General features: G+C 37.7%; 1 protein-coding gene across 6 annotated transcripts in view; it reads left to right on the forward strand.

Annotated features, from left to right (window-relative positions):
• PDE4D (phosphodiesterase 4D) overlaps positions 1 to 12,796 on the forward strand; it is a 1,457,192-nt gene that overhangs the window by 1,216,250 nt on the left and 228,146 nt on the right. For all 6 annotated transcript variants that reach the window (XM_030926718.1, XM_030926714.1, XM_030926719.1 and 3 more), the window contains one exon: positions 7,912 to 7,948. In XM_030926718.1, the coding sequence (XP_030782578.1) occupies positions 7,912 to 7,948 (37 nt within the window). The remainder of the gene's footprint in view (positions 1 to 7,911; positions 7,949 to 12,796) is intronic.

The raw sequence follows: 12,796 nt of genomic DNA on the forward strand, positions 1-12,796 counted from the left end.
AAGTTTGCACAAGATTCCATTCTACCAGCACGGTGGCACACACCTGTAGTCCTAGGCACTCCATGGACTGAGACAGGAACATCACTTCAGCCCCGGCGGTCAAGGCCAGTCTGGGCAACATAGCGAACTTCCATGCCATTGAAAAAAAAAAAGATTAGATTCAAACATAAGCCCCAGCCTGTGACTCCTTCAGAGTGCTAGTTCATGCAATCATTTGTCATGCTAAAATTTGCAATGTGTGATATTCAAAAGCAGTAGGTCTTACATGGCCACTAATGCTTTAAATATCATAGGATTAGGGGACTTTGTTCCATAAAGTAAAAACTTCCTTCTAGTTAACTATATCTCCTTTTCCTTATGGTTTAGTCATAGTAAAACAGAGAAAGGTTGCCACCTAGTGTGTTTAAGATTTCAACCGATCATGGAATGAACTTGTTTAGGAAATTATATTTTCAGGTGCTGATGTTGGTTGAACTTATTTTTTAAGATGAAAACAGGCTTTTTCATATTTAAGTACTTAACCGTTTATGGATCCCAACAAAGTCTCCATAAATGGAGTGTGGGCATTTGGATTTCTTGCTTTCAGTTTCTTGCTTGTTTCTGTCTTCTTATTACAGAAAGAGTAAGGGTAGAAAATAACATGATAAATAATACAGAAGTAGAAGAAGGATAGGACAGGGGATAGAGAATAGAAGTTCCTGACTCTACTGTCATTTCTCTTATGAGGAAAAAGAAGACAATAGTGTACTGTTGAGCCCTGTATTCTGCTGCCTCCAGCAGCGCTGGCTCAGGATTCAGCAAGTCTTTCTCTTTGGGAGAGGCAAGGCTCCCTGGGACTAGTGAAGATGACTCTGGTTCAGTTCCTGGTAAGCAGGGAAGGTGACAGAGCATGTGGCACCTCCTTGGACATCTTGAAACTTAAGACCAGTGTGACACCGACTCCCACAGTGACCTGCAGTAGTTCATCCTGACTGTTCTAGAAGTTTCTGCACTTGCATTCTTCTGTGACTGTTACCTGGGTACCAATCTCATCACTCACATACATACATACGTGCATACATACATGTATACATGTGTGTATACATACATACATATAGACACGCAGTGTCAACATGACTTTTTTTCTGAGCCTTCCTATCCCTCATTCTTTCTACACCTGTCCTCCATGAACACTCCAGTTCTTTTTTTAAAAGAGCTGTATTTTCCTTAAAACAGATCCCATCTTGAATTAATCTTCGTATAGGGGGTAAGGAAAGGATCCAGTTTCAGCTTTCTACTTATGGCTAGCCAATTTTCCCAGCACCATTTATTGAATAGGGAATCCTTTCCCCATTTCTTGTTTTTGTCAGGTTTGTCAAAGATCAGATGGCTGTAGATGTGTGGTATTATTTCTGAGGGCTCTGTTCTGTTCCATTGGTCTATATCTCTGTTTTGGTACCAGTACCATGCTGTTTTGGTTACTGTAGCCTTGTAGTATAGTTTGAAGTCAGGTAGCGTGACGCCTCCAGCTTTGTTCTTTTGACTTAGGATTGTCTTGGCAATGCGGGCTCTTTTTTGGTTCCATATGAACTTTAAAGCAGTTTTTTCCAATTCTGTGAAGAAACTCATTGGTAGCTTGATGGGGATGGCATTGAATCTATAAATAACCTTGGGCAGTATGGCCATTTTCACAATATTGATTCTTCCTATCCATGAGCATGGTATGTTCTTCCATTTGTTTGTGTCCTCTTTTATTTCACTGAGCAGTGCTTTGTAGTTCTCCTTGAAGAGGTCCTTTACATAATGTTAGACCTAATACCATAAAAACCCTAGAAGAAAATCTAGGTAGTACCATTCAGGACATAGGCATGGGCAAGGACTTCATGTCTAAAACACCAAAAGCAATGGCAGCAAAAGCCAAAATTGACAAATGGGATCTAATTAAACTAAAGAGCTTTTGCACAGCAAAAGAAACTACCATCAGAGTGAACAGGCAACCTACAGAATGGGAGAAAATTTTTGCAACCTATTTATTTGACAAAGGGCTAATATCCAGAATCTACAAAGAACTCAAACAAATATACAAGAAAAAAACAACCCCATCAAAAAGTGGGGAAAGGATATGAACAGACATTTCTCAAAAGAAGACATTCATACAGCCTACAGACACATGAAAAAATGCTCATCATCACTCGCCATCAGAGAAATGCAAATCAAAACCACAATGAGATACCATCTCACACCAGTTAGAATGGCAATCATTAAGAAGTCAGGAAACAACAGGTGTTGGAGAGGATGTGGAGAAATAGGAACACTTTTACACTGTTGGTGGGATTGTAAACTAGTTCAACCATTATGGAAAACAGTATGGCAATTCCTCAAGGATCTAGAACTAAATGTACCATATGACCCAGCCATCCCACTACTGGGTATATACCCAAAGGATTATAAATTATTCTACTACAAAGACACATGCACATGTATGTTTATTGCGGCACTATTCACAATAGCAAAGACTTGGAATTAACCCAAATGTCCATCTGTGACAGACTGGATTAAGAAAATGTGGCACATATACACCATGGAATACTATGCAGCCATAAAAATGGATGAGTTTGCGTCCTTTGTAGGGACATGGATGCAGCTGGAAACCATCATTCTTAGCAAGCTATCACAAGAAGAGAAAACCAAACACCGCATGTTCTCACTCATAGGTGGGAACTGAATAATGAGATCACTTGGACTCGGGTAGGGGAACATCACACACTGGGGCCTATCATGGGGAGGGGGGAGGAGGGAGGGATTGCATTGGGGAGTTATACATGATATAAATGATGAATTGATGGGTGCTGACGAGTTGATGGGTACAGCACACCAACATGGCATAAGTATACATATGTAACAAGCCTGCACGTTATGCACATGTACCCTAGAACTTAAAGTATAGTAAAAAAAAAAAAAAACAGATCCCAGCTGTTTTTGTTAAGGGTTATTGTTGTTATATATGAAAGACAATATTGCAACATCCTCACCCAAAATTCACATTACCAGGAGGTACAATTTCAAGTGTCCAGGCAATATTCACTGTGTGACTTTGAATCTAGCTTCCCCGTCACTTTATAGAGACCCTAATAGTCTCTTCCCATCTCAGAAGAGACTCAGAAAAATATTTAGCCAAGTAGGCCTAGGAAGCCGCAATTTATTACATTGTATTATAATCCCTCCCAGCCCCACTTTACATGGCAAGGCACTTTAAAAAGTTTCTGTGGGTAAAGTTGTTCAGGTGCAAGATTTCAGAATCATTTTGTTTCACAGGATTTTTTTAGCATATGTGATTATTCAGTTCATTAAAACTCACACATACTTGAAGCCAAATCATATTCACAAAGTGAATCTTCTATTGATCTTAGCTACCAGATCTCTTTTTAAATTATTATAAGCAAAGTGTAAAACACAATTCAAAGATATGTTTTTATTGTATTTATTTTCTTCTAACCACAAATAAAAATATGTTTTACTTGCTTCATTCTATTAGTGACAGTATGTCTGAAAAGATCTGTTTTAATATTGAGTTGAGGACTTAGACAAAGATTTTAAAATTATATGTTAGGTATATATTCAAAGATAATTTAAGCATGACATACTTTTGAAAATAAATGGATAGCCTATAACCTTCCCTTAATTGAGGAATCTGCCACTGAAATGCTAGGAATCATTTTACTGTTACTAAAGTGAGACCATCTTGAGATATTTGACAGAAACAATTTCTGGGCAATTTATTAAAAAGTACTATAGTTCGGCCGGGCGCGGTGGCTCAAGCCTGTAATCCCAGCACTTTGGGAGGCCGAGACGGGCGGATCACGAGGTCAGGAGATCGAGACCATCCTGGCTAACCCGGTGAAACCCCGTCTCTACTAAAAACTACAAAAAAAAAAAAAAAAATTAGCCGGGCGAGGTGGCGGGCGCCTGTAGTCCCAGCTACTCGGGAGGCTGAGGCAGGAGAATGGCGTAAACCCGGGAGGCGGAGCTTGCAGTGAGCTGAGATCCGGCCACTGCACTCCAGCCTGGGCGACAGAGCGAGACTCCGTCTCAAAAAAAAAAAAAAAAAAAAAAAGGTAATATAGTTCCTTCACTAAAATGATAACTGTCTTTATGCTTTCATAGGGAAGAAAGCAAGACTGGTAAATTATCATAAATATTATAAAGTATATTACTTATAATACTTATAAAGGAAATACAACCAAAGGAAAAATTAAATGTTTTAATAAATATGCAACCCTTTTGAGTTTTGAAAGATTGAAATCCAATGTAATCTATGTAAAAAATTAGGAGATGTATTTCCATGGATTCATTTCATATTCGTGATGTGCCTTGGTTCAGATGACTTAGTTCTGAGAAAAATAAACTTTGTAGTAGGGCAATTATAAAGAATAAAACGAAAGAAGAGACTATAGCTTGGGACAATAACAATATTTCATATTATTTTAATTTTGGTTATCTGAACTGCCTCTCGTCCATTTTGTAATACAACGTCTTCAGCTTGGCCATGTACTGGAGCAGATGAATAGTTTTTCAGACTGGCAAATCAAGTAGGAATAGGTGGCATGTCTTTTCTCCTTGTGTAATATACCTCCCATCATGGAATTTTTAATAACATTTTTAAATTCCAGAAACCATTGAACTATCTTGAATGCAATATATGTAGTATATACATCTATTGAAAATGTCTTGTGTTTGGACTTCTAACACACTACACAGTTTACTGATTTGTCCACCACTCACAAGAATGTTTGGCTTCAAATGAATTCTAAAGGTGCCTTTATGTGTGTAGAAAGTTGTCAAATGCTGAAGTGCTTAGCTCTGAATTTTGTATTCAGGCTTTTTAAGCACTAGTGTATCTGTAAGTATTTCTCAGTTGTTTTGTGAGAGTTAGGCTACTGTTTCAAAATAAGTACATAAGAGAAAGTGTAGCCCTATATTTACCTATATGACACAGCCAGAAGGCAAAGTCAGAATGATGGGCCAAGGAAGAAATGTAGCTGGCCAACCCTGGCATCACTTTGAAATTTGCATTTATTGGGCCATTTTCCTAGAGCTTTGTTTTTAGTCTTTTTAAGCTGTTCCATAGAAATCAGCCAATGAATATCACAAAAGCGGACCATTCCAGGTATGGCTGTGCAGCTTACTACCTGCATGTCTTTGTGTTAAGTAACCAATTTGAGTTACAATTTTCTTATCTGAAAAATGCCAGTAATATCACCTACCTTGCAACATTGTTGTAACAGTTGATGATATTGTATATAAAATACACTTGCTATGATAGCATTCTTTTTACTTTTGTAAATGTTTGAAATTTTCATATCTTTTTTTCCCCAGAACTTTTTCTTTCCTCCAGAGCTTTTAATGCTGTCATCTTCCCTCTCTCTCTACTACCACTATTTAGCTTAGGTCCTCATCTCTTGTATTCTCTAAACTGGTCTCCCTGTTTCCACTTTTACCCCTTTAAAGCCCTCAATCTTGTATAGATCTGTCACAGGGTCTCAAGAGTCCTTCTTAGCAAAGTATCAGTTCTCTGAGTCTTTGCAATTTCCTGACTGCTTAGGAAAGCGAAAATCATTATGATTTAAAAGTTGTTACTACTACTGCTAATTATTATTATAGAAATGTTTATTGAACATTTACTGTGTGGTAAGCACATTTTTTAGCACTTAATATTATCAATTTATTGAATCCCAAAACATAACTATATGTATGTGCTATTATCTCAATTTTACAGATGAAGAGGCCAAGGGAAAGTGAAGTTTGATAACTTGCACAATTTCACACACCTAGTATGTGGCAGAGCTGAAATTCCAACTCAAACTTCCATCAGAGAGTAAAATCCAAGTTCTTGTATATGTCATACAAGGGCTCCATGATCTGCTGCCTGGCTCATTATCACCCATGATTCTGAATTTCCTGCCTTACGTTGCATTCTCTAGAATCACAGAGCTTCTCATTGCAGCTCTGTATCTGTTTCTTTCTCATCTAGGCAGCTGCTCTTCCTCCTTGACTTCATCCCTCTCTGCTGGCTCCCTTGGGCTCAATGGCCTCCTTGCCACTTCAGTGCACCAGGCCTGTTCCCACCCTGGGCCATTGTTCTAGGAAAGAGCCTTTCTGGGCTTGACCTCAGAAAACCTTTTTTTTTTTTTTTTTTTTTTGAGAGTCAATGTAAATTATTTATTGATGACAGAAGAACACTATCTTAGTCCAGTTTCTGTTACTGTAACAGAACAGCACAGACAGGGCAATTTATATAGAAAAGAAGTTGATATCTTACAGTTCTAGAGGCTGGGCAGTCCAAGGACATGGCATCACCGTCTGATTAGGGTATTTGGGATGCATCATCCCACATGATGGAAAAATGGAAGGGCAAGTGAGCACATGCAAAAGAGAAAGCATGAGGGGCTGGACTCACTTTATAACAACCCCCTCTTACGGTAGCTAACCCACTCCCACCATAACAGCATTAATTCATTCATGAGTGTGGAGTCCTCATGACCTAATTACTTCTCATAGGCCCCCACCTCTTAATACTGTTACAATGGCAATTAGACATCAACATGGGAAAATATATTCTTCGATTGACATCCTACCCCTACCACTTATTAGCTTTTAGACCTTATGCCCTCTCTGAACCTCAGTTGCCTCCTCTATAAAATGATCATAAAACCCAATGTCCTGCCTTCTTAGAGTTCTAGAGTTCTATGAACAATCTCTACAAAGAGCAGGTGCCTCTTGAAAAACATGATTCTGGAACTAAAGGGGTGTAAAATAACACATGCTTCCTTTACATTGTTTTTTCCTTCTTCTGCTTTTATTTCCCACATTTTTATTTTCAAGATCTCCACATGGTTTGATGACCACCACAGCCACCTATTCTAGCTATTGGTAACAATTTATTCAGTAACATCATCCATATGCTCCCTGTGCCCCAGCATGTTTCATGGGTGTTGTTTTGGGCCACTCAGGTCGTTTTCAGATTGTTCACGAGTGAGCAAAAAGTTTACTTGCATTGTTCTCCGTTAAGGCCATGTCCAGGGAGCTGTCTGTGTTGAATAACAGCATTCCCTCTTGATTTAGGAATTTTATCTAGCTAGATCAAGAAATAGCTGATGGTGACTCTGGAAGTCCTTGTCTCAAATTATTCATGCTAAGAAATACCACAAAAGAACCCTGGGCCCCAGTTTCTCACTTTCCTCTAACTGGAATATTGCACAAATTTCCTTGCCCTTTCCTGTCCCTCCAAGACACGTCATGCTGACACCTTGCTCCCATAACCCAGGCACGGTGTAGCTGGGGTTGCTGCAGCAACAGCACACACAGAGTAACATTCCCCAGTAACTACAGTGGCTGGGATGTGAGTCAGTTGAAAGTTGCACTGGGTTTTTATTAGTGTATGATGCAGTCCCATGTCATCTACAGTTCCTAGCCTGTCTAAGACTTACACGGGATGATGTGGAACACTCCATGCCAGTCACCTTCAAATGTTAGATGGTCAAGGGTTCTCTCACTGAAGTCACTGCAGTTTCTGGTTCCTTCCACAGCACCCTTTACTAATATCTACAGTAAGAAGCCAAAAGTAAAACTCTGACCCCACTGCTGGAACACGATTTCTACTATTGCATATCCTGTGTGCCTAAAAAGCAACAGTGACCCTGGTTGATGATCAAGAAGCCCCTCTTTTTACCCAGGGAGTTGGATGATGGTTAACATCCCAGAAGACATATTTTTAACCCAGTTGCTGGGAAGAACATGTGCTGAAGATTAAGGATGAAATCACTGTAATTCTCTATGGGAACTCATGAAAGTGGAACTTGCCGTTTAATACTGATTGACACTGAGCACAGAGTTATTGGTGGTTTCTAACGTGGGATTTGGTTTATTTTTCAGACATGGAGATGACTTGATTGTGACTCCATTTGCTCAGGTAAGCACAGCTTGGTGAATGGGCAGGTTTCTCACAGATGTAAAATTTTAATTTGGGGGATTAGTTCAGTTTATTAATTTAATTTAATTTTAAATCAAGCACAACTATAAATACAAATTCTTGGTTCATTCAAGCAATTCAAAAGCACTGCTAGAGAAAGTGGCTTTGGCTATATTAATCTGTTTCTTATAAACCCATAGAACCAGAGTATCTTTGCTTCAAATAACAAATTAGCTAAGGGGAATACTTAATTGGGCCCATAGTTCCTTAACTGACATAAGCACTAGAAGCAGAAAGCTATATCATGGCTTAAGTTAGGTCTAGTATAATTAGGTATATGATCAGTGCTTGAAATTCAATATTCCAATTCAACCTAATACCTTATTTATCTCTTTTTTACGTATGTCATTTGTACAGAGATTTAGCTGAGTGATGTGTTGATGTTTACTTCTTCCTTCTAGGCATACAAATCATGAAAATACTTTAACCACATGACATATATGCAAGCAGGTGATAACATGATCTAAAATGTTTTGGAATATATATATGAAAGAGTTGATGACCAGATCTTCTATGTATAGACCAGTACTTCTCAGCCCTACCTGCATGTTAGATTAACCTAGAGACCTCTTATCCCAATGCTTAGGCTGCAGCCCTGGTCAATTAAATCCAAAAATTTGGAGATCTGATCCAAGCATCTGTATTTGCTAAAGGCCTCAGTATTTTTCCAGTGTGCAGAAGAAGTTGAGTGTCCCTGGTATAGACAACTAAGGGCAGAATGAGATAAAACTGATTTAACCTGGGGCATGAAGCAGGTTTAAAACCAACACTGACGAGTAAGAAATGTTAAATACTGAAATGCAGGTAATACTGAGAGGTTGTAAAAATTATAATCAGTCCTATATCATACATCAGGGTGCTCTTGCACCTTGGACAACTCACTTAAATTTTTTGAGTCCTCTTTGTTTTCAACTGGTAAAGTTAGGGGACTGAGCTGGATGAAAGGCAGTCAGATCTAATTAATACCCTTTCACCTCTTCTTGCCAACTAAATGGACTTGAGCAAGTCACTGAACTTTTCCAAGCCTGATCCCTTCCTCTGTTAAATAACAGTTCCAAGAGTACCCACCTCATAAGGTTGCTAAGACACTGAAATAATACCACGCTTGTAAAATGCTAGGCACAATTGCTCAAAAATATAATATAAAAACTTTGTCATTGGTTTAAATGTATAGAGCTGAAAATGTTGTTTCTTTTCTAAAATGTCATAAGTATTATTTTTTAAATGGATAGTAGGGTTTAGATAGTAGGATTATGTATAGTTCTACTTTTTAAAACTTTCCAAACTTTCATTACTGTAACTTAGACCTACAATGTAATCAATTCATAAGTAACATAATGTATAATGGTAACTTTTTAAATTAATGCAGGCAATGAAAAATAAAATACAACCACTATCCTTTTCAGATGGTTAATATCTTGTTTGCTGAAGGTTTTGCTGGAGATCATGAATTCTTTCTAGTATCTGTATTTCTGTGTCCAAAAATTTTACACTTGTATGATTTAATAATATTATGTGATACCAAAATGTTATAAAGTTAGGGGTTTTTAATTGATTACTATTGAAAACATGGCTGGGTGTGGTGGCTCACATCTGTAATCCCAGCACTTTGGGAGGCTAAGGTGGGTGGATCACCTGAGGTCGGGAGTTCAAGACCAGCCTGGCCAACATAATGAAACCCTGTCTCTACTAAAAATACAAAAAATTAGCTGGGCGTGGTGATGGGTGCCTGTAATCCCAGCTACTTGAGAGGCCGAGGCAGGAGGATTGCTTGAACCTGGGAGGTGGAGGTTGCAGTGAGCCAAGATCATTCCATTGCACTCTAGCCTGAGTAACAGAGCAAGACTCTGTCAAGAAAAAAAAAAAGAAAGAAAACTTATTATTCTGTATCAAAGACCTGAGAGAGAGGTGAACAGACAAAATATGGCATAGCAATGTAAGTAACATCACCAAACAGAACCAATCATTCCAGTTTGAGTTCATTCAAGTAGCTATTCATGTTTCTAACCAAATTATCTAGGTATTATTATAAGAAAAAAATACATATTTAATAAAAAATGAAAAAAGACCTGTGTATGACATATGGTCTTTTATATCAAGTAGTATTTATTAATCTGCAGCAAATAGATTAATAAATTGGACTTGAACCCTATAATCAGTGCTCTTAAATTCCAAGGAAATCTAGTCTTTTACCTAATTAGACATTTTCTGTAGTATACCTATAATCTCCAAGAAAAAAAGCTAATAGAATTTCAAGATATTGGGAAATACACACACACACACACATATATATAATTTAGTTTATATATATATATTATTTATATATAAAGATATATAATATATATAGATATAAATATATATAATTTTATATATATATAATTTAGCCCATATTAGTAAGCTATTTAAATAAAAAAGATGTGTACTTAGTATACTTGAAAATAGAACTTGGAATATAAATCAACTCTGTATAATTTATAGGCATATCTGATGCCCAAAAATAATCCCATAATATATTAAGACTTTGCTTATGATTAGCTAAGTGACTCACAATACCTTGTAGAGAGTGGTCATTACTCTAGAGGCTGCTGATTTTTTTTTTTTTTTTTCTTTTAGTGGCTTCATCATGGTTTTTCACAAATGGCCTTTTACTGGAGTATAAGACCTGGAAAGCCCCACTAGAATTAAAAACAAAACAAAACAAAAAAAACTGTTAAAACCTGAAGAGTTTCACCACGGGTAGAGCACCTATGGGGAGGTGGGTAAGAGAGAAGTCCCAGTGAGTACGTTTGAGTGGCCTTCTCTTAAACCCTGTTGGACATGATTGACATATTTTGCTGACCCAATCACTAACTCCTCAAATTTTCTTTAATACAAAGTAGAACACTTACCACTTAATGGTAAGCACTATTTTAGCGTTAACTATTTAAAACTAAAAACATAAGATATTTATGTCACTTGAAGTGATAAATCTAATTTGTCCTGATATACCATTATTGCTTTCACCAAAGGACAGAAAACAACTGATTTTAGAAAAGTCACTCAGAAAAATATTTAGCCAAGTAGGCCAAAGAATTATCTTCTTTTCCTAGCATGCTTTGAAGATTGGAATTTTACACTAAATTCTAATGACAAAGCTATGCTTCTCAAAAAAAAAAACAAACAAAACAAAACAAAAACACGAAACAAAAACTTTTTGCATAAAAAGTTTAGAAAAATAATAAGAAAAAGAAAAGGAAAATTTTCTAAAATTCCAAACCCCAAAATAACTGCTACTGACATTTTCCTTCATACCCTTTAGATTTATTTTCCTGTGCATATTTTCTTTCCTATGGCTCCTAAAAATGGCCCTCCCCTGTCGAAAGTGTTCAAAGATCCTCTCTCAAATCCATCTCATCTTCTGCCTCTTCTTGAGAACTCATTTCTTTATGCCTGAGTCCATCCCCAAAACACAAAAGATCCCTCCCTGATCTTTCCAAATCATGGTTTCCTTTGACGTGAAAAGAATAAAATCCTAAAATAGAGGAGAATTTAGGAAGCCATGCAAAGATATATTGAACATTTTTGGCCAGGCTAAAGCCTGAAACATCTTGGATAGATGTAATTTTCAGAAAGGATCCTATAGTATCTCTCCACAGTCTATCCCGTTGTCTAAAACACTGTCAGGGCTAGAAATTCTTGCTGGTGTTTAACCTAAACTCTTTTCCATCTCTGATTTCTTGTGCTTTCCCTTATAAGCTCAGAATCCCTTTGGTCCTCAGAGAAAGTGACAGCTTTAAATTTTTTTTATTTCAATTGTTAAAGTATTCTCTTGTGTTTGTTTTGAAATCCTTTGGTGTGGGTGTTTCCTTAGGCACGAAGGCTAGAGAGGAATCCCACTGGAGTGCACTCAGCAACTGACCGTTTTTTCTTGGCCAGAGTTCTTGGGGGCCAAGGAGCACTAAGGAGGCACAATGCTGATAAACTGTAGGAAACCCTTCTCTGCAGTCAGCTGCCTCCGGACTCAGTGATCCCAGGATTTGTGACACAACTACCCTGTAGTAAAACTCTAAGTTGACTAGAATTCTCATGTGGAAGTGTGTAATGTTAAATGAAGTAGACTCTGATGAAGGAGAAAACAGGGAAACCCAAGCATTATGCTGGATCCCTGGAGAAACCCTCATATCATTCAGACTAAGGAGATATTCCTGATTTGAGAATACAGAGGCAGGAGAATAACTTGAACCCGGGAGGCAGAGGTTGCGGTGAGCCGAGATCGCGCCATTGCACTCCATCCTGGGGCACAAGAGCAAAACTCCGTCTCAAAAAAAATACGGGGTAGGAACAACTACTACATCTTTTTATCTTTAACCAAAGTACAGCACCTGGGAGACTTCTAGGATAAAAAATGCAGTAGTTATTAATGCTATAGAATATTACTATTTAGTTGGTAATAAAATATAACTAATATTCTCATATTCCTGCCTGTCCCTCAGCCACTTCACCCAGCAGCAACAATCTTGTGGCCTCATCACCATCCCCAAGCTTGCAGACTGTGCTAGGCCCTCCCTGCCAGGCTGTGAAAGAAGATAGTCACCTCGTTTCATTTGGTGCTAATTTTTTAGCTTTTCTTTAGCCTTAATTAGTTTAAATTACAGCTACTATCTTCTGGACATCTAAGTTCTTTTTACGATCGAACCGTATAAAATTGTCTATCAACCTTTTCTGGTGTACAAACCAGCAATTTCATACGGTTTAAACAAAACATAACTTGGAAAGAGATTTTCTTTTCATAAAAATGACCTTTCTATT

This window comes from Rhinopithecus roxellana, chromosome 3 (assembly GCF_007565055.1).
Source record: "Rhinopithecus roxellana isolate Shanxi Qingling chromosome 3, ASM756505v1, whole genome shotgun sequence".
Lineage (NCBI taxonomy): Eukaryota > Metazoa > Chordata > Mammalia > Primates > Cercopithecidae > Rhinopithecus > Rhinopithecus roxellana.